Source organism: Macaca fascicularis, chromosome 14 (assembly GCF_037993035.2).
Source record: "Macaca fascicularis isolate 582-1 chromosome 14, T2T-MFA8v1.1".
In the NCBI taxonomy this organism is placed as follows: domain Eukaryota; kingdom Metazoa; phylum Chordata; class Mammalia; order Primates; family Cercopithecidae; genus Macaca; species Macaca fascicularis.
In genome coordinates this window covers 19,863,713-19,890,867 of record NC_088388.1, presented here as the reverse complement: position 1 = coordinate 19,890,867, position 27,155 = coordinate 19,863,713, and the positions used below count along the sequence as shown (strand labels likewise).

General features: G+C 40.8%; 1 protein-coding gene across 50 annotated transcripts in view; it reads right to left on the bottom strand.

Moving 5' to 3' along the window:
- PHF21A (PHD finger protein 21A) overlaps positions 1–27,155 on the bottom strand; it is a 194,256-nt gene that overhangs the window by 43,353 nt on the left and 123,748 nt on the right. For all 50 annotated transcript variants that reach the window (XR_010580805.2, XR_012423294.1, XR_012423288.1 and 47 more), the window contains one exon: positions 7,700–7,906. Coding sequence is in view for 40 of the 50 variants with exons in the window: in XM_074013823.1 (XP_073869924.1) it covers positions 7,700–7,906 (207 nt within the window). In the remaining 10 variants the exon portion in view is untranslated. The remainder of the gene's footprint in view (positions 1–7,699; positions 7,907–27,155) is intronic.

Below are 27,155 nucleotides of genomic sequence, written 5' to 3'. Positions count from 1 at the left end.
AAACAAACATCTGAGTTTTAAAAGCCTGAGAGATCAGAAGATGAACTGAGGTGAGAGGACTTGACTGATGCTCCTTGGAAGTGCTATTGCAGCTTTGAAGCTGCACTTCTCTACACCTTTTACTAGAATAATTAAAGGAATCAGTTACAAAACAAACAAAAAAAATATAAACTAACTCATTACATGGCCTAAGCATCTATCTGGAGATAGACAGACATTTCGGGAACATGAAAATTTACCTGGTCAAACTCATTGATTCTGATTTCGATACTACTCCACCTTTACTGTATATTTGCACTGTCTGATTTGGCAGCTACTAGCCACAAGTTGCTATTTAAAAGTAAATTAATTGGCCCAGCGCAGTGGCTCACGCCTGTAATCCCAGCACTTTGGGAGACCAAGGCAGGTGGATCACCTGAGGTCAGGAGTTCAAGACCAGCCTGGTCAACATGGTGAAACCCTGTCTCTACTAAGAATATAAAAAGTAGGCCAGATGCAGTGGCTCACGCCTGTAATCCCAGCACTTTGGGAGGCCAACGCGGGCAGATCACCTGAGGTCAGGAGTTCAAGACCAGTCTGGCCAACATGGCGAAACCGCGTCTCTACTAAAAATACAAAAATTAGCCAGGCGTGGTGGCAGGCACCTGTAATCCCAGCTACTCGGGAGGCTGAGGCAAAAGAATTGCTTGAACCCAGGAGGCAGAGGTTGCAGTGAGCAGACATCGTGCCACTGCACTCAGCCTGGCGAGAGAGCGAGTCTCCGTCTCAAAAAAAAAAAAAAAATTAGCCAGGCGTGGTGGCAGGCACCTGTAAGCCCAGCTACTCGGGACGCTGAGACAGGGGAACTGCTTGAACCCGGGAGGCAGAGGCTGCAGTGAGCTGAGATCGCACCATTGCACTCCAGCCTGGGCAACAATAGTGAGACTTTGTCTCAAAATAAATAAATAAATAAAAATAAAAAATAAATTAATTAAATTTAATTAATTAAAACAAAAACAAAACACCAGCTCCTCAGTTGCACTAGCCACATTTCAAATGTCAAAAGTCACATGTGGTTAGTGGTGACCAAACTGAACAGTAGAGACAGACGGTATTTCCAACATCATAGAAAGTTCTGTCACTGTGCAAGACCAGTGAAAAGTACTTCCATTCTCTCAGAAACACATCTGGACAACTTCCCTTATGAATTTCTATTTCAGTGTCTATGCTTTTCTACTTCAGGGTATTAAGTTGTTTGCTTCTAGGGAATTATTTATCTCCATTTTTCTGCCTTACGCACATATACACGTATTATCTAATCTTTTAAGATCATCACCCAAATCTTTGTTTCCTCTTCACTAAGTGGCTTATTCTCTTTGCCATTGCTCTTTAAATGTGAAATGAGAGTAAAGGGGGAACACTGATATTTATTTTGGGGTGCAGTGGATTATCTATCTTTGATCAGTGACGAAAACCAAATAAAAGCCAAATGCTATTTATTATTAGAAATGGTATATTAATAGTAGTATAACAACAAGGACTGACTGTATTATCAGCAATTTGTAGTAAGTGTTTTTGCCACAGTGTATTAGCCCTAGTTTTCCATTTAAAATATGTTGATTTAAAGAACTTCTGAAGTGGTGGTCCAGTCACACCAGATGGCATTCAATCCAGTGCTACCACGGATTGTGGGAGTAAAGTTCTAGTCAGAAGAACTCACTGACATGGATTTTAAAGACACGCATGTTGTTACTGCTTTAAGAGAAGTCAATATACTTTTGTTTCAAGTAAATCACCAATATTTTGAATAACTCTAAACTGATGAGTCTACAAAATACTGACTAAAGCCTCAAACTCACCTGAATTGTATACTTACCATTAACCCAATGCTTTAAAAACACTGAAACCTAACAAGTTTGTTCACATCTTAGGTTAGCAGTTTTCTTTTACAACTATGGTTATGGCTGATTTCACTACATGATTTCTAGCATCTACATACCTGTTTGTCTACTATCCAGGCACAAGACCTAGTACTGTATGCTTCAGTGAAAACTTTTTGAAGAATATATTTACTATTTATTGACACCAAGACCCAGGTAGTGCTTAGATCTTTACCCCTAGTCTGGTGCTTCTTCTTTCCCAAGTATTAGGGAACACAAACTAAGCTCCTGAGTTTAGATGACAAAAGGAATTTAGAACTTTGAAATGCAAGTCTAATGAAAAGGTCTGAACTGTTCTGGAAGGAGGAAGAAGAGACATAGAGAAGAAAGGTGTCCAACAACAAATTATTATCATTGTTGTTGTTGTTTATTTATTTTTGAGATAGGGTCTCACTCTGTCACCCAGGCTAGAGTGCAGTGGCGCAATCACGGCTCACTGCAGTCTTGACCTCCTGGGCTCAAGTAATCCTTCCACCTCAGTCTCCTTAGTACCTTGGACTAAAGGTAGGTGCTACCACACCTGGCTAATTGCCACCACACCCAGCCAAGAGATTTATTTATATGAAAGCTGTGATTTGTTTTTAGCTAGTTAACAGTGTCTAAGTATGATCACCTTTAAGAGAAGGTAGCTATTTCTCCAGTTTCACGAAGGGGTTTTTTATTTTGACAAAACACAAACTGCATGAGCTAGAAATTAATGCAGAAATACATGGCATGGCAAATACTGCCAATAGCAAAATCCTTTTTATTTATTTATTTATTTGCTAAGTTATTGTTGTTTGCCTGCCAAATATGAAGTATTGATTTAAAACAGATGGACTCAGGCTGGACACAGTGGGTCACGCCTGTAATCCCAGCACTTTGGGAGGCCAACATGGGCAGATCACTTAAGCCTAGGAGTTTGAGACCAGCCGTGGCAACACAGTGAAACCCTGCCTCTACAAAAAAATATAAAAATTAGTTGGGCATGGTGACGCACACCTGTAGTCCCAACTATCTAAGAGGCTGAGGTGGGAGGATAACCTAAGCCTGGGAGGCCAAGGCTGAGGTGAGCCGTAATTGCACCACTGCACTCTAGCCTAGGTGATACAGTGAGACCCTGTCTCAGAAAAGAAATAAAATATAATAAAACGGATGAACTCCAATGTACAAATCAGAATTTAAGGGATTATTACTATGGGATCTAACTAACCTCCACATCTATTTTATATTATTTTGCTGGTTTAATTTTGAATGCAGTCATGTTGTATACTCAAACAACCACAAATAGAACCCTTCTCCCTTTTTTGTCTCCAAAAGTTTCTTTTCCATTTGGTTTTATTAACTGCTCTCTTCTTTACATTTGCATTATGCCATTAAAAATTAGAGGGCTGTGAATATAGGTTGGAGAGTATACCTGTATTTAACTGTTCTATTCTTTCACTTTTTCTGTAGATTGGAAAACTTTCAAAGTATACATACAAGCATGAGTTGGCGTTAACTAAGTAAAGCAAACTGTCCCCATTCCCCCTCCCAAAAAGCATTCCTCATTGCTTCCTCTATGCCTTGATATATGCCAATCACCCGACTTAGAATAAAAAAACTTTCTCCTCTTAGCATCTCCTCCTGGCCCACTGATTGCTACTTAATGTTTAATTCTTTCTGAAGTTGTGTATTTAATATATGTCATATATAACCTCCCATTTGTCCTTGTCCTCACGAACCTTCTGACTTCCCTATGACTGTTACAAAACCCAGAAGTTTTGGCATGCTTTGGAGGGCTTGGCCTTATCTCCTCTCCATCGTTTCATGGATCCCACGCTCCAACCACACCAGCCTACCTACGATTCCCAGGGCATGCATTTACTTTTTTGACTCCATCTTTTTGTTCATACTACTCTCTATACCTGTGAAGCTCTTTCCCCTTTGCTCTATCGCTAAAATCCCATTCATCTGTCAGGGTCCTGCTCAGATGCAACCCTCCTTGACATGTACTTTCTGATCCCTTCAGTCAAAATTACTCTGTCTTCAAAATTCCTCTAACATCTTAAATTTTTTAAATTCTTGAAGAAAATAGAAACCCTCTAAATTTGTGAATTTAGTCTCCACATTACCTAGAACAGTGCTTGCACACAGTAGGAACGCCACAAATATTTACAGAATGAACAAAAATTACTAAAAATGATATACCAGATTTCTGGCAGGGACCACTGCTCTTTGGATACCAGAATCTACCACATAGACTGGTAGTACCAATAAATAGATTGGTAGTGCCAAGCGCAGTGGCTCATGTCTGTAATCCCAACACTGTGGGAGACCAAGGTGAGTGGATCACTTGAGCTCCGGAGTTTGAGACCAGCCTGGGAAACATGGTGAAACCCTGTTTCTACAAAAAATACAAAAATTAGTTGGGCATGGTGGCCTGTGCCTGTAGTCCCAACTACCTGGGAGGCTAAGGTGGGAGGATGGCTTGGGGCAGGGGTTTCAGTGAGCTGAAATTGTGCCACTGCACTCCAGCCTCAGCAAAAGAGCCAGATCCTGTCTCAAAAACAAACAAACAAACAAAAACTAAAAACCAGATTGGTAGTTTACCTGTAAACTCAAAAACCAAAAACTTAGAGGATGCTTTTGGTTTTTATCATTAAACATTTTCACTAAATAAAACAATATTTAAAAAAGGTTGGCCAGGTGCGGTGGCTCACGCCTGTAATCCCAGCACTTTGGGAGGCCAAGGCGGGTGGATCATGAAGTCAGGAGATCGAGACCATCCTGGCTCACAGGGTGAAATCCTGTCTCCACTAAAAACACACACACAAAAAAAATAGCTGGGTGTGGTGGCAGATGCCTGTAGTCCCAGCTACTTGGGAGGCTGAGGCAGGAGAATGGCATGAACCTGGGAGGCGGAGTTTGCAGTGAGCCGAGATCGCACCCCTGGGCGACAGAGCGAGACTCCATCTCAAAAAAAAGGTTAGCAAAATCAATTAAATATATCAGGTGGGCTACTGGATGGAGAGGTGCTATACAACACTGTTTTGGAGGTAGCCCTGGGCCTCTCACCATCCACCATCCCAAAGCAACACAGACTACCAGGGAAAGGAAAAGCTATTATAAGTATTTTGGAAATGTTTCCTTTGTTGTGTGTGTGTGTGGTTTTTTTTTTTTTTGGAGATGGAGTCTTACTCTGTCGCCCAGTGTGGAGTGCAGTGGTACGATCTCGGCTCACTGGAACCTCTGTTGCCCGGGTTCAAGTGATTCTCATGCTTCAGCCTCCTGAGGAGCTGGGATTACAGGTACATGTTACCACGCCTGGCTAATTTTTGTATTTTTAGCAGAGATGGAGTTTTGCCATGTTGGCCAGGCTGGTCTCAAACTCCTGACCTCAAGTGATCCACCCACCTCGACCTCCCAAAGTGTTGGGATTACAGGCGTGTGCCACTATGCCCAGCCTTCTTTGATTTTTATAACATAAAATGTTACTTGCACAGAATGTTTCCATGGGTTAAGACAGAAAACTCCTACGTAACAGGAAACAATGAATTCTACCACACTCCTTCCAGGTAAACATTTTCTGATCAACCTGTACTTTGGAAAGAGAACAATCTAACCCAATTCTGTTTAAAATTTAAACAAAAAGTATCCTCTAAGCAACCTTTCAGAACCAATACAAGTGCTGGTAAGAAGATTTTTAAAGTCAGTTTTGAATGCCTAATTTCCAAATAGCCTTGGGGTGGTGATTAGGGTAAAAATTATGTAGGCTGTCCTAGCTATCTGATTTACAACAGGGATTTTTCTTTCTCCTTCTTTGGTTTTATACAGTATTGGCACTGCTTTTTTCTTTTTCCTTTTTTTTTTTTTTGAGGCTGGAGTGCAGTTCTATATGACCAATAACAATGAATGGCAGTATAGAAGAGTAGTTGAATGGACATATTTTTCAGCCAGAACATCTAGGTTCAAATCTTAGCTCCACCACATACCACCCTCCATGATCTTAGGTAAATTACGTGACCTCTCTGTGCCTTAGTTTTCTCTTCTAAAAAACAGAGATGGTGGGCCGGTTGCGGTGGCTCACGCCTGTAATCCCAGCACTTTGGGAGGCCGAGTCGGGCAGACCACAGGGTCAGGAGTTCAAGACTAGCCTGGCCAATATGGTAAAACCCTGTCTCTACTAAAAATACAAAAATTAGCCAGGCATGGTGGCACGCGCCTGTAGTCCCAGCTATTCAGGAGGCTGAGGCAGAAGAATTGCTTGAACCCGGGAGGGTGGAGGTTGCAATGAGTCAAGATTGCGCCACTGCACTCCAGCCGGGCGACAGAGTGAGACTCCGTCTCAAAACGACAACAACAAAACAAAAACAAAAACAAAACAGAGATAGTAATCATAATAACTTCCTCTTAGGATTAGGGTGAGGAGTATGTCCATTATATAAAGTACTTAGGAGACTGCCAGTATACAGTAACCTCTATTAAATGTTAACTCATCTTTAGTGTTCTTATAAAAAATTCATTCTTTACTTGCAAAATGTTGCACATGAACCGGTCCAATGTCCATAAACAGTGAACAGCCAAGTGAATTATACTCTTTTTCTCTACATATAAAGACACAACAAAGACCTGGTGTTGGCTGTAAGAGGTATCCACGCTTAGATTTCAGAGGATCCCAAAGTCCCTGAAGTGTGCAAAAATGAGTGTATTAAGTGAATGTATATTCTTCTGGAGAGGGATCTATAGCTTTCAACAGAGTCATAAAGGGATCTGTGACCTTTGAGGATCCAAGTATCATTTGGAATATCATTTCCAAATATGCCCTTTTTGTGTATCGTGATTGCCTCACTATTCTTAAACTGTATGCTTGTTTAAATGCCCTTTTTGGTAAAAACATCTGCACAACTATGCCAAGTTAGAATTTTATTAAGCTCCCACTTCTTTAGTTTTGACCTGTAGCTTTCATTTCAGATTCCCATCAGTGTATTAGAACAAATTTATTTTCTCATAAATATGGGCTTAAAAATGAGTGTTTCTATGAACAGTGCAAATATAGCACTCTTCTTTTTTTTTTTTTGAGACGGAGTTTTGCTTGTTGCCCAGGCTGGAGTGCAGTGGTGTGATCTCAGCCTACTGCAGCCTCTGCCTCCTGGGTTCAAGTGATTCTCCTGCCTCAGCCTGCCGAGTAGCTGGGATTACAGGCGCCTGCTACCAGGCCTGGCTAATTTTTTTCGTATTTTTAGTAGAAATGAGGTTTTGCCATATTGGCCAGACTGGTCTCAAACTCCTGACCTCAAGTGATCTGCCTGCCTCAGCCTCCCAAAGTGCTGGGATTACAGGCATGAGCCACTGAGCCCAGCCACAGCACCTTCCAAATGCTTCTTTCTATCTGTTCCCAAGAGCACTGATCCTGGAATAGCTCTAGGCCTACCTGCTAAGAATTCCAGAAAAGCAATTCCAAAAGAGGTCAAGTCATAAACTTTTAGAACAAGTGTAAATAAATACCTCGAAAAATTCAAAATAAGATTTTAATTCTGCTGTAAAGCAGAGAAGTGATTTTTCTTTGTTATTGACTACCTTTCTCCCCTTCTTCAGACAGGTGGGAAATCATTTGATTTTTGCTTCTTAGTAATGCTATTTCCTTCTGCCAATGATTTCAAATGATACTTATCTAGGTTATACTATAAAAAAGCAATCAAAATAACTTTTGTTTAGTTCTAGCTGAGCTCAGTATAGTCTGAGACAGGACCCAGTTCTATATGACCAATAACAAATCAGTCTACAATCTGCAGCCTGCAATGTTCCATTCACACGTTTACCTGTGAAGCAGTCAGGTTGGGAGAGGCTGCAGCTGACTGCTGGGTGTGGTGGTGGTGGTACTGCTGCTGTTGTTGTAGTTGCTGTAGTGGTTGCTGCTGTGCTGTTTGTAGTTTGTTTTCAGATTGTGGCAATGGCTGTATTTGGAACTTGTCCGGTTGTTCTTGCTTTACTATCAGGTTCTTCCGTAGCTGTTCAACTACTCTTTTCTACCAAATGAAGACAAAAAGAAATAAAATATATTATAATACTGCTCTATCAGCTGCATAGAAATATGCTCTGACATCTTTCCTGTAACTAGCTTCATCTAAAACTTATTACATCTAAATTTACACAGGTTCTACATATGAAGAGCTTAAAGCATTTAATATACATTATTGCTAATACAAAACTGATGGTGTAAGAAATGTTTTATATATAAAGGGCAACTGAGGCAACACAGCAGAGTTCAGATGTCCTGTTATTAACTTAGCATGCTGAGGGCAGTATACAATGTAGCAGTAAAAAGCAGGACTCTGGAGCCATCCTACTTCAACTCCAATTTCAGTTTTGCTACTCACAGCTCTAAGATGTTGGGTAAGTTTATGAACCTACCTGTGCCTCACTGTCTTGCTCTTTAAAATAAGGTGGTTAACAGTACCCTTGAGGTTTTTATGAGCACCAAATGACTTGTTATATGGAAAGTACTCAGAACTGTGATTGGCACGTTGTTGGTCATTATTATTATTATTAGAGATAGGGTCTCTCTATATTGCCAGGTTGGAGTACAGTAGCTATTCATAGGTGTAGTCATAGTGCATGCACTACAGCCTTGAACTCCTGGCATCAAGCAATCTTCTCACTTCAGCCTCCCAAGTAGCTGGGACTACAAGCACACACTACTGGGCCCAAGTTATTATTTTTTGCATATGATAACACAGATACTAGCCCTAGTAATTTTTATTAAGCAAACATCATGTATCTGTCCCAGTTGAAAACATTCAACAGATTGTTAAACAAAGAAACCTTGATCCCAGTAACATGCCATATAAACAACAGACATTCTAAATTACTGAAATGTGTAACTCGTGAGCAGGACTTCTTCGCTGGGACAGGTTCTGTGGAGGTATACACGTTTGTTTAGGCAGAGTAGGGATTTAACTGCACGGAGTGAAAAATTAAAGTCAAAATTCTTCAAACTTTCTAGGCCTTGCTCAAATCCAAGAGAAATGTGTTTCTGGATACCTTCATTATTATAATACATTTCAACAGAATGTAAGCCCCATATGTGCAGGGGCTTATTTTGTTCACAACTATACTCTGCACTTAGAACTATATTGCTGGCTGGGCGCGGTGGCTCATGCCTGTAATCCCAGCACTTTAGGAGGCCAAGGTGGGTTGATCACTTAATGTCAGGAGTTCGTGACCAGCCTGGCCAACATGGTGAAACCCCATGTCCACTAAAAATACAAAGATTAACCAAGTATGGTGGCACATGCCTGTAATCCCAGCTACTCAGGAGGCTGAGGCAGGAGAATTGCTTGAACCTAGGAGTTGGAGGTTGCAGTGAGCCAAGATCATGCCATTGCACCCTGCACTCCAGCCTGGGCGACAAAGTGAAACTCTGTCTCAAAAAAAACCAAAAAACTATACTGCTGAGTAAACGTCCTTGTTCTCTTTACATGATGTGTAAAGTGGTGGGACCAAAGACCAACAAACTGCTCATAAAGCACGTAATAACTATTTGGGGGCCATATTTGGGCTCTGACTCTCCTGCCCTAATGGGAGGAAGAAGGTATAAGCAGCATTCCTCTCATATCTCATACACTTTCAAGTTAGTTCATTAGCGGAGGTGTGCTATTTCTGATAAAAATAGATTGTGATTTTCTAATATAGATCATGAATGAAGAAAAAGAAGTGAACGAAGAGCTTTAAATAGATGAAACCATAAGAGCCAGGTTAATTTTCAAATACCTGCTTATGGCTATAACCAACTTCATCCCCCATATTCTCTAAAAAATGCAAATCTGTGCATTACTCGTTTAACATATTTGAACATTAAAATATGTATAAAATGAATTTCTAAAACATTTAAGTAAAAAAATTTGTTTTCTTGAGAGTTGTTTTTGTTTGTTGATTTTTTGGTATTTTTCTCTCTCTTTTTTTTTTTTTTGGTTTTTTTGAAACAGGGTCTGGCTCTGTCACCCAGGCTGGAGTGTGGTGGCACGATCTTGGCTCATTGCCACCTCTGCGTCCCAGGCTCAAGCGATCCTCTCACTTTAACCAGCCGAGTAGCTGGGACTACAAGAGTGTGCTACCATGCCCAGCTAATTTTTTTATTTTTTGTAGAGATGGGGTTTTGCCATGTTGCCCAGGCTGGTCTCAAACTCCTGAGTTCATGCAATCTGCCCACCTTGGCCTCCCAAAGTGCTGGGATTACAGGCATAAGCCACCATGCCCGGCCAAGAGGCTTTCAGAAAAGTATTTTTATTATTGATTCTTTTCAGACAACTAAAATATCATATAAAGGCCAATTTTTTGGGGAAAAAAATTCTGCTATGCATCACGTTCTGCTAGCACTGCCTCTCTAAGAAAATATTTTTTAAAATGATGCAGAGTTTAAAGTCTTTGCAAAACTACCTGCAAATTAATACAATATCAAATGCTTATCATAATTAACTTTCAAGTCTTCAAAATTGTATTTCTCCATTATAAAAGGCAGAATAATTAAACTGCTATAGTTTAGGAGAAGGCGAAGTAATAGCAGTGGTGCTGCAGATAATGTTGAGAATCTCACGTAAATTTTATTGCTTGGTGACTGCCAGAACATTTAGACATTTAAAAATTAAATAATTATTTAGAGTTGCTTTCAGTCTTCCTCCCCATCACACATCAAACATATTAACGAACTAGCTAACATGCAGCATCAGCAGCCAGAGAAAGGAACCCCAAGAGCTCTTACAAAGCAAAAACAACAATGAAAAACAAAACCCAAAACAGATCAAATCAGAGGAAGGAGATAAGTCAGGAGGAAATAATACAACATAAACATGACACCTGCCAAAAAATTAACTTTGGACAAAAACGGCACAGGAAACTAATTACTATACCAGTCACAAAAGGAAAGGGTGTTTTTTTCTCCTCTACAGCCATCCTTAGGAAATACAGTGTGCTCTCCTACTCACTGCCTAGCTAAAGTAAACTAGAAGCAAGAAACAAAGCCCAGAACCCGCTCCCAATGTCGTGTACAACAGAAGGGAACAGTAGGGAAAGCAGGAGCAAGGGATGCGGGCTAGAGTACTACTCTTCAGCCATATGGCTAGAGCAAGGTGACGACCAATCAGAACCAGAATCAGGAGCGTGGGAGTCAAGTGAGTCACACTGCATTCACAACTGCTCCTCCCCCAGGACCTGAAACAAAGCTGTGGAAGCTTGGGGTGGGGGCTGGTGGGGGGACATGATCAAAATACTTGCAAACTTACATCAGTCCTTGAGAGGAAAGGGAAAAAAAGGAAGAAGAAAGAGAAAGAGCCCTGCATTACAGGTCAGATCATATGAGCTGGGTAAAGCTTTTCTTTAAAAGATAGCTTTGGTATGTCAAACTGCCACTCAGAAATGAATTGTCCCTTACTCCTTGCTGTGTTCACCAGATTAGAATACTGCATGTGTGGTTATACATGTCTGTCGTTATCTGTGGGGGAAAAAAAAAAATTAAATCAAGGTTTGGAGGAAGCACTGATGCCCTCTGTCACTTAAATATAGATGACTGCACTTAGAAACCAGTAACTGAAAGCCAGGTGAGTTCTGCAGCAGAGGTGCTCCTTAGGTGTGGAGACCCTGCAAGCTCTTCCAAGGACTGGGAGTAAAGGAGAGTTGCTGTGCATATTAGCTGGCTTTTCTAAGTCTCACAATCCAGTCTCGTTCTAGCTCAGTCTTGCAGCTCTGGCAAACACAGCACTCAAATGACTTCAGAGGGACCCCGGATTTAGGTCAGTACCACTTCTGGGTGGCAGCAAGAGAATACAGCGAAAATATCTCAAAAATCCTAGCTGTGTGGTGTCACCCAAGGTTCTCACTGCCCCCTATACAAAGGATATCCTCTCATCTCCACAGGAGATGAGCCTATATTTTTACTACTATGTGTTTTAAACGAAGAAGTTATGACTGCTGCTGGTCATCAACGAAGGTTATACTGGCATACATGATTTGATATTTTCAAAAGTATTCACATATAATGGAGATCTTTAAATGTAGCTAACTATATTGGAACATTATCCTGAAGCTTTGAGAAAGGGCTAAATTTCACAAACTGGCCATTCATCATTCACTGATAAGTTAATGAGAGTTAAAAGAGAGGGAAAAAATCAGGGAAATGAAAAAAGAAAGCTGGAAAGAACAAAGGCAGAAGCAAGAGGGGGAGAAAAAAATTAATAACTTATCATCTTTTCTTAATATATTTCTATAAACAATGAGCCAATGTGCCAGGCCTCCAGAACTGCTAGTACCGCCCCCTTCAATCCATCTGTCAAGAACTACTCCATAAACCCAGCGTGTAACACGGAGCCTTAGATTCCCTTGACATTCACATCACTGGGTTTCATCAGGGTTTGTTCAGGCAGAAGAGTTCACAGAGCCTCTGACACTTCAAGTCACAGTTTCCAAGACAGGTAGTCACAGTGATCAATATTGTGACATTCAGTGATACTATCAACGTGTTCACACGACAGCAAGACAGGTCCTGAAGAAAAATACGGAATTTTATAGGTCTAATACAACAGAAAATCAGGTTCGTTTTTCCACCATCTAAGTCAATCGTTCCATGTTCCATGGCTTTTTTCAACAGAGAAGGGAGACAGAGAGATGGAAAGACTGCCCCCACCCCTCCAATCAACCCACTAGTTTATTTCTATCAAAAATTGCTCCCACAAATTTTAGAAAGCTTCTCTCAAAAGGAACTTCAAGACCCTGCCCCGCACAACTGGATGTCAGTGCTTCAAGTCTCTGCTTTTTCACACATTCAGTCATACTCAACTGGTTTGTGCTCTACATGGCAGCATCTGTTGCATATCAATTATTAGACGGCCACACCCACTCAAGACATCTTCTTACACAGTATTGCCTTAAAGATGCATCCTTTTATTCCTTCCACAAGTCAACATGCAATCTAAAAATACAACCTTCACTTTTTATACCAGAGGCTGATAGAGACTTTAACTTTTCACAAATCCAGAAAGTTATCAAATCTTACTCAAAATCTTTCTAGGTCTTCAGACACACCAATTGCTCAAAATGAAACCAAGGATACTAAATTTTATGTGTACAGAAAAACTAACCTGGAGAAATATTTATTTGTTGATGAGATCAGAACTTACACAAAGAAAAAAAAAAGACTTTCTACTGTCTAACTAAAACTCAGTCATCGCATTGATAAGTCACACCAACATTCATCAATGCTGAGGATGCAGGAAGGAGACAGGGCAGTCTTCAGAATGTGCCACACAAGTATCCTCTAAAGAAGAGGGGATGTGTTACTGTTGTAACATTAGAGACAAAATTACAATCTAGAGTAAAAGGTATGTATTGTTTAATGGAAACAGAAACTAAGTGAAGATTTCACCATTTTATGAACAAAAACACAGAAGAGAAACTCAAGATAAACTCCCTCCTTAATGCAAGTAAAATTCAATAAGAGAATCTGCACTGGAGTTATTGGAGGGGATACTCCAGGGGAGACGCAGGATAGAATTCTAACAGAGGAGGACGGGGAGGAATAGTAGTGGCAGAAGCTATAAAAATATACTTAGCTAAAATAATAGCACTTTTTTCATTTTGTAAGAAATAGTTGGCCGGGCACGGTGGCTCAAGCCTGTAATCCCAGCACTTTGGGAGGCCGAGACGGGTGGATCACGAGGTCAGGAGATCGAGACCATCCTGGCTAACACAGTGAAACCCCGTCTCTACTAAAAATATACAAAAAAATAGCCGGGCGAGGTGGCGGGCGCCTGTAGTCCCAGCTACTCGGGAGGCTGAGGCAGGAGAATGGCGTAAACCCGGGAGGCGGAGCTTGCAGTGAGCTGAGATCTGGCCACTGCACTCCAGCCTGGGCGACAGCGCGAGACTCCCTCTCAAAAAAAAAAAAAAAAAAAAAAGAAATAGTTTCTTTCCCTTTTTAACCTCTTTAAAAAAGTACATATCGGCCGGGCGCGGTGGCTCAAGCCTGTAATCCCAGCACTTTGGGAGGCCGAGACGGGCGGATCACGAGGTCAGGAGATCGAGACCATCCTGGCTAACACCATGAAACCCCGTCTCTACTAAAAAAATACAAAAAACTAGCCGGGCGAGGTGGCAGGCGCCTGTAGTCCCAGCTACTCGGGAGGCTGAGGCGGGAGAATGGCGTAAACCCAGGAGGCGGAGCTTGCAGTGAGCTGAGATCTGACCACTGCACTCCAGCCTGGGCGACAGAGCGAGACTCCATCTCAAAAAAAAAAAAAAAAAAGTCCATATCCTTTTAAAATACCACCTGTTTGACAGAAACAGCATCTACAACCTCATCTTTCACAGTGAACTAGATACGATGTCTACAAAAGAAGGTCTGTTTCCTGGTTTTGAGATTTGAGGACATAATTATTTTACAATTCTCAAGTTGTCATGGAATTTATAAAGTACAAATAAATTAAGAACAGCAGCAGTTGTAATTATCAGAGATTTTTTTCAGTAAAGTTCAAAATTCTCTGCATGGATGTTTAACAGATGGCAGAGAATGCATATGTCATGGTATTGATTAGACTTTGGCTTACTTTTCTAATTAAAAAATATTCTTTGGGACTTATTCTTCCTTCAAAACACACATACACACACACACACACAGAGGTATTTATATCAATGGATTTTACATCCCATCTCCACAGGAGATGAGACCCTTTACTAACACCATTAGGATTTACAGTCCATCTTTCTAAAAATTTAGACTTTAGACCTTTAATTTGCTAGCTTGATTGAAATGCAGTTTACTTATTAATTCACTCACGCTCTAATAAGTAAACTCAACCCCATCTTCCCCCTAACTTGATAACTATGACTATACAAGACTAATATTGATATATTCAGACTTTGCCTAAATTTAGGAACCCTTCTGAAAACCTGGGACTGCCTTTAATTTGTGTCAAACAAGAAAGAGTGTTGCTGTTGTACTCAAGAGAGATGTGACTCCTAGAGAATTACAGATTCTAATATGTAACATATGATGATGCTGGGGCAAAACAGTATAAAGACATAAACTACAATGGAACAATGCATACTAGGAATGGTAGTTGTAATATACTTACATGCGATAAAAGACCAGAAAGTCCAGATGGCTTACATTCAAGTTTTCTACATTTCTTTGAAGTACTAAACTATATCGTCCTCCCTCCTTCAGAAAAATGTTGGGAATCAAATGAATTAATGGTGGGGAATGCTTAGGAAACTGTTAGGGGCAATGTGAAAAAAAGGGATAATAACCAATGAATTATACAATTTGTCTAGTATGAATTTTTAACTCAGGGCAACAGCTAATTAAATGTGACTTTTATTTCCAATGTCAATTGTATTTCAGTCACTTGATTTTTAACATCTAATCATTTTAATGCTAGTTCAAACTATATTTGGCTATTTTTTTTTAATGAGAACGGCCAAAAAGAAAGTACAATATCAAAGCAAATGTTACCTGTTGCCTTTTAATCTCTGAAATCAAATGTATTAGTGTATATATCCCTGTGGTAATGTAGGTACATCCCAGATTTCTTGTACCTCTATGGCGGTTCAGGGCCATAATTATGAATGCCTAAAATAGATGCCCAATTTAAATGTAACCTGGGCCAAGCACAGTGGCTCATGCCTGATAGTCCCAGCTACTTGGGAGGCTGAGGCAGGAGGATCCCTTAAACCCAGGAGTTTGAGGCTTCAGTGAGCTATAATCATGCCACTACACTCCAGCCTGGGCAACAGAGCAAGACTCTATCATAAATAAATAAATAAATAAATATATGTATGTATGTAACCTGACCCATCAAAGATCCTAGACACAGTAATGAGGACTATGGGGAAAAAAAAACATAAGAACCATTTATAATCTGCACAATTTAGCTGTTTGTTACCATAAAAAAGCACCTGAGGCCGGGCGCGGTGGCTCACGCCTGTAATCCCAGCACTTTGGGAGGCCGAGGCGGGCGAATCACGAGGTCAGAAGTTCGAGACCAGCCTGGCAAACATGGTGAAACTCCGTCTCTACTAAAAATACAAAAAATTAGCTGGGCGTAGTCGTGGGCACCTGTAATCCCAGCTACTTGGGAGGCTGAGGCAGGAGAATTGCTTGAACCCAGGAGGCAGAGGTTGCAGTGAGCCGAGATCACACCACTGTACTCCAGCCTGGGTGACAGAGTGAGACCCCATTCCCCCACCCCCCCAAAAAAAAAAAGCACCTGAATCATTATGTTTGTACCACAGTAAGATATAACATAGAGGCTATTAATTTGTACATTAAGCTCCAATAGAGCAAAATGTCTGTCCCTCTGTAACTGTCTGTTTACAGAACATCACTGTACATACCACCAGCTTGTCATTCATCATTACATGGCTGTATCCCACAACCTAAAAGGCAGCACTGCCTTGTTAATATCAGAATTGTCTTGGACACTACCGAAATTCTCCCATTCTTCTGCGCTGTAGCTGCTGTGGTTTTCCTCACAAAAGAATGCTGACTGGAGATGGCTGCACAGTAGCTGTCCCTGACAAGTTGGATATGAAAATACAATTTAAGTACAGTGATGATGCTAAATGGGAGGAGGGGAAAGGAGGAACAAAACCAAAGCTCCTATCATTTTATGGAACACTGCTCAGACAAAACAAATTGTTTTACCTACTCCAAGCCCTAGGTACCATTTGAGATAATGTAGGAAGTCCCATTTTCACAGAAACACAAGACAGAATCAGATGCTAGACGAGGTAAATATAACAGATTATTTAACCAAATTCTATGCAGAATACATCCACTAAGAAATAGATCCATTATTTTCAAAGATGAGGATACCGTTTAAGAATCCTCAATTCTGGCCGGGCGCGGTGGCTCAAGCCTGTAATCCCAGCACTTTGGGAGGCCGAGACGGGCGGATCACGAGGTCAGGAGATCGAGACCATCCTGGCTGACACGGTGAAACCCCGTCTCTACTAAAAAAATACAAAAAAAAACTAGCCGGGCGAGGTGGCGGGCGCCTGTAGTCCCAGCTACTCAGGAGGCTGAGGCAGGAGAATGGCGTGAACCCGGGAGGCAGAGCTTGCAGTGAGCCGAGATCTGGCCACTGCACTCCAGCCTGGGCGGCAGAGCGAGACTCCGTCTCAAAAAAAAAAAAAAAAGAATCCTCAATTCTGTATGTTTTCTTAAAAGACAGAAAAAGACAATAATATTAGAAAAACATATTGTAGCAGGCAGTATATATCATGTAGAAAATATTCTATGATGAAATGTAATATTTGCCTTACATTTAAACAAAAGTAATGCTTGTAAATAACTAAACACTGGCATTTTTAATTGGAAAGTATTTTAACCAAAGTACATTCTGAACATCACACTCTTGATGCTTAAAATCATAATTTAAAAAATCATCTACAGTAACAGCATAGACACATACATTTTAAAAGATTCTAAAGCTGCTAGGCCAGGCGTGGTGGCTCACGCCTGTAATCCCAGCACTTTGGGAGGCTGAGGCTGGAAGACCACTTGAGGCCAGGAGTTCAAGACCAGCCTGGCCAACGTGGCAAAATCCTGTCTCTACTGAAAATACAAAAATTAGCCAGGCGTGGTGGTGGCACAGTTGTAGTCCCAGCTACTCAGGAACCTGAGGCATGAGAATTGCTTGAACTCAGGAGGTGCAGGTTGCAGTGAGCCATGATCCTGCCACTATACTTCAGCCTGGGCGACAGAGCGAGACTCTGTCTTTAAAAAAAGAAAGGAGGCCGGGCGCGGTGGCTCAAGCCTGTAATCCCAGCACTTTGGGAGGCCGAGACGGGCGGATCACTAGGTCAGGAGATCGAGACCATCCTGGTTAACACGGTGAAACCCCGTCTCTACTAAAAAAAAAAAAAAAAACAAAACACTAGCCGGGTGAGGTGGCGGGCGCCTGTAGTCCCAGCTACTCAGGAGGCTGAGACAGGAGAATGGCCCAAACCCGGGAGGCAGAGCTTGCAGTGAGCTGAGATCCGGCCACTGCACTCCAGCCTGGGCGACAGAGCGAGGCTCCGTCTCAAAAAAAAAAAAAAAAAGAAAGGAAAAATTCTAAAGCTGCTGAATGCTACCCTCTTAATTTCACAAAGTATTCCCAATTTCAGTAGTTAAATTTACCACCAAATATTTGTTATAATCACTGAAACAAAAAAAAAGAACAATGTTACAAATTTACTTTCTGACAAGACCACTCATCAAACAACAGAGAGGGTGCAAGTTTGTCACAAGTGTAGCCTGCCAAAATGATGGCTGATTAACTTCATGGGATTGGCTCTTCCAAGACATGTGACAAAGGATAATTTGCACTTCTCTGTATTTAGTCTGAGTTTACTTCATCAGAGACACAAGAAACCTGAACTCATCTTTCAGAATTTCAGAACACATGCGCTTTTGTTTGCTTTAAATCATTAGTACTAGAAATTTTATTAAGAGAGAGGTTCAGCAATGTAGAAGAAAAGCATGAACGGTCTCTTAATGAATAAAACGAATTTGGTTAAAAATTTAGCTGGGGTGGGATGGGCGCAGTGGTTCATGCCTGTAATCCCAGCACTTTGGGAGGCCGAAGCAGGCAGATTACGAGGTCAGGAGATCAAGAACATCCTGGCTAACATGCTGAAGCCCTATCTCTACTAAAAAAAAAAAAAAAAAAAATTAGCCAGGCATGACGTCGAGCACCTGTAGTTCCAGCTACTCAGAAGGCTGAGGCAGGAGAGTATCTTGGACCCAGGAGGTGGAGGTTGCAGTGAGCTGGTATCACACCACTGCACTCCAGCCTGGGCGACAGAGCAAGGCTCCATCTCGAAATAAATTAAAAAAAAAAAAAATTTAGCTGGGCACAGCGGCTCATGCCTATAATTCCAGCACTTTGGGAGGCCAATGCAGGAGGATTGCTTGGGCCCAGGAGTTTGAGACCAGCCTGGGCAACAAAGTGAGACCCTGTCTCTACAAAAAATACAAAAATTAGCCAGGTGTGGTGGCATACACTGGTAGTACCAGCTACTCAGGAGCCTGAGGCTGGCTTGAGCCCAGGAGGTTGAGGCTGCAGTAAGCCATGATCGTGACACTGCACTTTAGCTTGGGCAACAGAGTGAGACCCTGACTCAAAAAATAAATAAATAAATAAAATTAAAAGAAAAAGAATTTAAGTACCTCATTAAATATTAACCATGAAGAAAAACATTTTTCACAGGTGATGAAAATTACAAAATCTAATTACAAAGTCTAATCCACAAATTTCTACACAAATATTTACAGTCTTCACACCTGAACATACACATGTATGCACCCACTACCACAAACATACACACACCCCTCTCACCTTTTAGAAAGGATGGAATGGCCACAGTAAAAATAATTATAGTGTTTTCATCTTTTTTTTTTTCCCCACAGACAGGATCTCACTCTGTCACCCAGGCTGGCGTGCAGTGGCATGATCAGGGCTCACTGCAGCCTTGACTTCCTAGCCTCAAGTGACCCTCCCACCTCAGCTCCCCAAGGAGCTGGGACTACATGAATGTGCCACCACGCTCAGCTAATTTTTTGTATTTTTAGTAGAGACATGGTTTCACCATGTTGCCTAGGCTGGTCTCAAACTCCTGGACTCAAGCGATCCACCCGCCTCAGCCTCCCAAAGTGCTGGGATTACAGGTGTGCACCACTGGACCCAGCCCATTTTCATCTTCTTCCAGTATACTTATAAGTACTGAAGTTGTGGTTCATGCTTTTACTATACTGTTCTTCAGTTTCTATATACAGCAAAAGTACTGACATGCAGGGTCAAAAGAGTATAGTACAATGAACATAAAATCAGTCCCTTGATTTTTGTTTTAAAGAAGACTTCATTTTTAGAGCAGTTTTAGGTTCAGAACAAAACTGAACAGAAAGTAGAGTTCCCACATACTCCTGGCCTCCCCACCCCACATCTCCCCACTATCAACAAGCTACACATAGTGGAACATTTGTTACAATTGAACCTACACTGACACCTCAATACTGTGGAAGTCCACAGTTTACACTAGTGTTCACTCCTGATGCTGTTCATTCCATGGATTTAGACAAACATATAATGACATGCAGCCACCATTATACTATCACACAGAATAGTTTCACTGCCCTGAAATTCCTCTATGCTCTGTCTACTCAGCACAACCTTCCCTCACCCCCCTGGCAACCACTCCTCTTTTTACTGCCTCCACAGTTCTACCTTTTCCAGAATGTCATAGAGTTGGAATCATACAGTATGCAGTCTTGCCAAATTGGCTTCTTTCACTTAGTAATAAGCATGTAAGGTTCTTCTATGTTTTTCATGATTTGGTAGTTTATTTCTTTTTAGCTCTGAATAATATTGCATTGTCTGAATGTATCACAGTAGTACCTTGATTTTTTCCATATGGTCTAATGTAGTAGCTAGTGAATTCTATAACAGTTACATAAAAACAAAGTAATAATATCAGATGGATATTACTTGCCAGGAAGAACAATGAGGCTCTGAGTAAGTGACTAAACCTAGGTCACAAATCAGGGATAGAGTCAGACTTAAAGAGTTCTAACTCCTGATAACTAATTCCATATTCCCCCCTCAAACCCCCAACACCAGTATCTGGCTTGCTGGTAAGGATCTGGAGCACTCACACCTGTAATACACCTGCAGTAAGCCACAAAAATATATAGCTAAAATCTTAAAATTACACACACACACACACACTTTTTCTCCTCCACTCTGCTTCTAGAAAAAATAAGTAGAGAGGCAGTATTGTGCTGTAAAAATAATACAATGGGTCGAGAAACTTAGGTTCTGTCACTAAACAAGGTTTGTGACCTTTGGTCAGTTATTTACCCAATCTTGGTCTCAGCTTCTGCACTCAATCTCTAAATTATCTTCTATTAAAATTCTATGAATCTCTGAATGGCAAGAATACAACTTCCTGATGTCTATCTTTACTTCTATAGCACTGCACAGAGAAAACAATGCTCACAAAGATGATCCTGATACACCTAAAGAAGCTAAATCATTAAAGAACAGTTTCATTCAGGGGTTGAAATCTCACTCACATGAACATGTAAACTGATGATTACATTTTCCAAGAACATGTAATAGGATGATTACCTATTGCCAGGCAAGTAATATTAATACAAGACAATGAAGCAGGCCAGGTGTAAGATACTAGGCATGACATGGACTAATGTCAACTGGAGAGGTAGTGCCCTAATAACACTAATCAATGAACTGCTTTTAATATTGTAAGTCAAAGTATCTTTGCTGATAGATAAAGCCCATAGGCTACCAGTTTTCAACCCTCACATGGTAATTACACTCACTGAACTGTAACTACTAGGAAAGTGGAATTAGACATTACTTAGAAAAATTTTCAGCCGGGCGCGGTGGCTCACGCCTGTAATACCAGCACTGTGGGAGGCCGAGACAGGCAGATCATGAGGTCAGGAGATCAAGACCATCCTGGCTAACACGGTGAAAACCAGTCTCTACTAAAAATACAAAAAAAAAAAAAAAATTAGCCGGGCGAGGAGGCAGGTGCCTACTACTCCCAGCTACTCGGGAGGCTGAGGCAGGAGAATGGCGTGAACCCAGGAGGTGGAGCTTGCAGTGAGCCGTGATCGCACCACTGCACTCCAGCAATAGAGCAAGATTCCATCTCAAAAAAAAAAAAAAAAAAAAAAGAAAAATTTTCGACAACACAAGGTGAACCAAAGGTGGTTCACAAGGTGAACCAAAAATGATTTTAGATAACCAGAAAATTCAAATGGCCTTCTGACTAATCAAAATTTTATCATAATGAAAGAGCTGGGATGTGACTTTAGTGGGAAAATGCACAAACAAAAGGCAAGTTACGAATGAGTTCTGAGAAGAATATGGTAAAATAAAATAACTGAAGACACAGGGAGACACACAACTATAAACAAAATATAACAGTGGAAATGAAAATGGTAGTAATATGTTTCATAATGGTGCCTACTTTATCAAAACAGCTTAAAGTAGCTTACAAATAATTTAACCCCTGTCACATAAGACTGACACAAGGATAAACTGAAATCCGTTCCTCTACCACTGAACCGCAGCTAACTCAAGTGGTGGAGAAAGCAGTTGTTTGAAGAGCTGTACAGTAGGGGTCAGAAAACTGAAAACTACCTTGCTGAAGCTATCTAGGGAATTACAGTAAGCAAAATGTAATAATCTCCCTTGGAATCCAACCAGAACACTGAAACTAACATCTTTTATACTTAACTGGTTCTTATTTCTGAGTACTCTGATTTTTCAAACTTATTTAATTTACATGATTAAGAAAAAAGAATTCATGTTATAAACATATGGACTATTTAATAATTTTTCAAGAATCTTACTTTCTGAGTAGATCCTAAATGAAAAATGATGGTACTATTTTCCACAAATATTTCCCTAATGATGTGATTTTTCTGTGTGCTTGTGTAAGTAATCACATATTTACGCAGCACTTTACGATTGTAAATTTTCAAACCCTCTTATCAAATAAGACTCTCAGAACTGTGTGGGGCTAATTACGTTAACTGTCATTGATTCAGATGGGGAGAGTGAGGCACATGGTGATGGGTGACCAATCAAAAGTTACACGGTTCCGTGACAGTAAAACTGGGACTAGAATATGGAATCCCTGCCCTCTGGAAAACTAGTTTGAATGAAGCTCTGTTCACTAACAAAAAGCTGGAGCTCATTTTTCTGAGCCAACTTTTCTGGGGCTGACAGGAGGTTGGGTGGCATCCAAGCAGACTGACTGAATGCAGAGTACACTAGTATGGGGAGCTGGGCCAACAGGGAGAGATGTCCCTTTCTGGTCATAGTCTCTAGATACAGTCAACTGCCAGGAAACAGAGTCAGGCTGTTGAGATCCAAGGAACCAGAGTAACCTGTACAATAAACTGAAAGGGCCAAGCAGGAGAGGAGCCAGTGGATGCAGTGATGCTGGGAAATGGGACAGTCAGGGATGAGGCTCGGGCAGCTAGCGAGATGGCTCTGGAGCCTGCTACACCGACAGTGCCTATCTGAGGTGAATTTCCTAGAAACTGCTCTAAGTACTTGGAAGGGCTGGGAACGTTCCTAAAGGGACTGGACAGAGCTAGATAACTTGCTCCTAAGTGCCAGGGAGACTGTACTTCTGTCATCCAAGACAGTCTCTTTGGCAGAGCTGCTGAGCAGGGATAAATGCTGGAGCCAACCCAACAACGATATACTTCCTTGTCTACGGAGTATGATGGACAATTTTAAGATTCTGTTGCTAACATTCCAGCCTCAAGCCAAAAACTTCAATTCTGGAATAATGACTTCAATTTTTAAAATGGAATGGACACTGGCAACATTTAGACTGGGTAAAGTGCTGGGCTCTGGTGGGTTTTTAAAGAAGTTATAGCAAACTTTACTTACCATCCACTAAAGCTGGATTTAAAAATTTGATTCACTAACAGGCTTATCTTACTGCCATAAAAACTATGTAGCTATTTGTCTTTTGAAATAGAGCTCAGATAATCAAAACCCATATGCAAAGGGCCTGTGGAAATACCATTACAAACCACACAGAGAGGTTTTAAAACCAGCCTCCCTGTTTTCAGAGCTGCTACTAGGAATCCTGGCTGCCCCTCCTCCACCTATCAGGCAAGACCAGGGCTCAGTCAATAGGACTGCTGTGTAAGTGACGCAGCCATCACTTCTGCTTAGTCTCCACAGGCCTAATGTATGTGATGCTGAATTTACTTATCTCAGTAGGCAGCACAGCCTCACCAAGAGTGGTTATGTTTTAGGCTTTGTAAGAACAAGATGTCAGGGGTTTTGCTGTTGCATCATTCTGCAACACCTTATTTCAACTCTGTGCTGAGCTGGCAAAAGCACTAAATCAACCCGGCTCTGCAACCCAGCTCTGCTTAGCTTACCCTTCAGATGTTCCAGTAGTAGGACGACTTTGCAATATTCACTGGCAACGTGACACACTAGTAACAGTTTGTCTAGTCATCACACGCATTGAATGTCTCCCTGGTATTTGTCCTCGTCCCTCTGTGCTGCATTTTCTTTACTAAATATTTCTGATAATATTTTCAACCAAAGGACATACGAATCTGACTCCATCTTGAGCCCACAGAAATGTGTATAATCTCTGTGCTATATGCAGACCTGGGAGAAAGACCTAATTGTCAGACCGTACCTAAGCGTCCGAGAGTCTACTCCGCTTAGATGTTGAGAATGAGAAGAGACAATTATTTCCATCCCATTTATAAGAATACAGTTGATTTAAGGTTGGCTGCTAAGGCAAGTGTGATAGACTTGCTTGGAGAGAGCATGGATATTTGTTGTCTGATGGGATACAGTGGAACGAACCCATTCATCGCCAGGATATCAGCTTTACCACTAATCAGAGGGGAGAAAGCACTTTTAGGAAAAGAAAATGGAACAAATTGAGTGGAAAAGAAGAAGTGACACAAAGTGCAATGCTTAACAAGCAGGTGCTCTTGGTGGCTGAAGGTGCTCCTGTCCTAACAGAGACTTCCCTAACAGGAAGGAATCATTCCTACACAGGGGTGCATACCTATACTTCACAGCGTGTTTGTTTGTGTGACAGTTACACTGTCATAATTTTAGATGGTTAAACCTCTGCTCCAGGGTTTATGAAAGATCAGAGCACTTGTCACTCTTGGTGCAGGTAGAGTGAGATAGAGTGGTTGAGCAGTTCATTTTTCTTTATAATTATACTCCATTAACCTTCCACATGAGAGCTCCCCTGTGCTTTCATACCAGCAGCACCAACTGGCTGCATTTGATAAGGCTCTACAGAGTCTGCAAGACCAGCACATGTAACAAAAGGAAGACTTTAATACTGCAGACTTAAGCAGAAGCTGAACGCAGCTCTGTTACTTATTGGCACACATATTCAGCTCAATTATACATGTGTAGACAAAAACAAACCAAAAACATAAAGCTGGAAACCAGCAAACAAATGATGGGAGCTTATTTAAATCAAAAGTGATTCAAAAACCTTCTGGTAATCTTCATAATATTCAAACCCCAAATTTATTATTATTTTCAGTGTATGTCTTTTTTTTAAAAAATAATTTTTATTTATTTATTTAGAGACAGGATCTCCACTCTGTCACCCAGGCTGGAGTGCAATTGTGTGATCATAGCTCACTATAACCTCAAACTCCCAGGCTCAAGTGATCCTCCCACCTCAGCCTCTCAAGTAGCTAGAGCTACAGGCACACGCCACCAAATCCAGCCAATTTTTAAGTTTTCTGTAGACACGAGGTCTCACTGAGTTGCTCAGGCTGGTCAGAAACTCCTGGCTTCAAGTTACCCTCCTGCCTCAGCCTCCCAAAGTGAGCTACCATGCCTAGCCATTATTATTTTTCTAATCTTTGATAATGCGGCATCCTATTAAAAACATAGGATCTAGTACTCAACGTACTAAAACTTACAGGTTGACACATTATAGAGTGATCTATATTACAATTAGATCACATTAGTCTCTACAAGCTACATGTGGTAATTTACTTGCTAAAGTATTTCTCTTTATGTGTTGCTCACTAACTCACTTTAAAAATACACTGGTTAAGAACTAGCACTAAGTCTGTCTCTATCCTTGACAGTGGCCATATAAATGATTTCCCTTTTTGAGAGACAGAGAGAGAGAGAGAGAGAGAGAGAGAGAGAGAGAGAGAGAGGTATTCCATTAATAATGCATTCTCCTGGAGTTTTTAATGCAGTGCCAGGAATGCTACTTTCCATACGCACAAAGGTAGATTAGTGCTTTTTCTACCCTGAGCAAAGGCTAGGTGTACATGCTTGAGCAGATAAAATGAAAGGCAATTTTGAAAGTAGGTGTTGGCACAATTAATCTTGAATAGGATCCCAATTATTTGTGAAACAAAAGGTAGCTGTATTTATAACTCTGCCTTAACCAATGGCATTACAGCCTTCACAGCATCTCAGAATAAAGTTTCCATCATAGCAGTTTGTGTTTCTGAGTATATCCCTAACCACAGTAACCTAAAAAAGATCAATAGTTAACCTAACAATACTGCTCACTACTACTTTACTTTCTTTGGGCACAAATGTATCCATTGTAAATGTTAGGCTATGGTACAGTGAATGTGATAATCACAAAATTAAAGTATAGGAAGTCAAGTGGTACACCAATTTATTCATCAAATGCCACATTTAAAATACTTTTCCAGAGATATAAAACTATCACAAAATCTTGGTTTTGAAAATTAATAAGATGCTTAGTACTTCTGAAAGTGTTTGGCAGAGAAATGTTTGTTTATATTTACATTTTGAAGATGGATGATTAGATCTAGGAATTCTACTACACTCTTCTTTTTTCCTATGCTTGATGTATGAAACTGAGGGATTTTTTCCATGAATGTTTTTCCTTTGCTTAATACCATTACAAACTTACGTTGCTCTATGTTTTCATGACACTTATCACTAGTGTATCCTTTTTAAAAATGCTTTTCTTAACCCAAATATCAGATGTGTACTTGCAATGAACAGTACTATACTTCTTAAAATCCAAATATAAAAGACATCATTTTACTATCTTCTTGCTGCACATTATATGCTAGAAGATTCAGCAAAATGATGTTGAGTAACGGTATGCTAAAAGATGAAGCCAGCCCCTGCCTACGTAAAACAGCTCCTGAAAATGTTGGTTTCTCAATGTCTAGATCCAGTGACAATCAGATTTCTCCTCTGCCTAATAACGTTTTTCATTTCCCAATGAAAAGAATTTCTTTCACTAAATGCTTGTTTTGCAGCCTTAAGAGTGGCAGACAAATTAAAATTCCACTCTCTATAACCACGTTAAGAATCAGACAAAAGCCAATCTACCTGTTCAGGATCTGTTGTTCTGACTCATTGTTGGGCCATCTGTTTATGTGTGCTGCTTGTCTCATGGTGCAAATCAACCTGCTGCTGGGCAGACCTGCCTCATGCTGCAAACTCATTTTGCAATTTCAACCTCCCTCACCAGCAATAGGTCCTCTTATCAGCACCTAAAACCACCACTTCAATCAACTCGAGTCAGACCTTATTCTACTGCTCTTGTATAAAAAAGTGATACACCACAGGCCCATGTGCAAACAGGTCATCTCTGAACACTGGGCTTGTAAGGAAGATGGCAGCACGGTTTTGCTCCTATCAAAACATTTTAGTACCATCAGTAGCAATCAGCCTGCTACCCAGG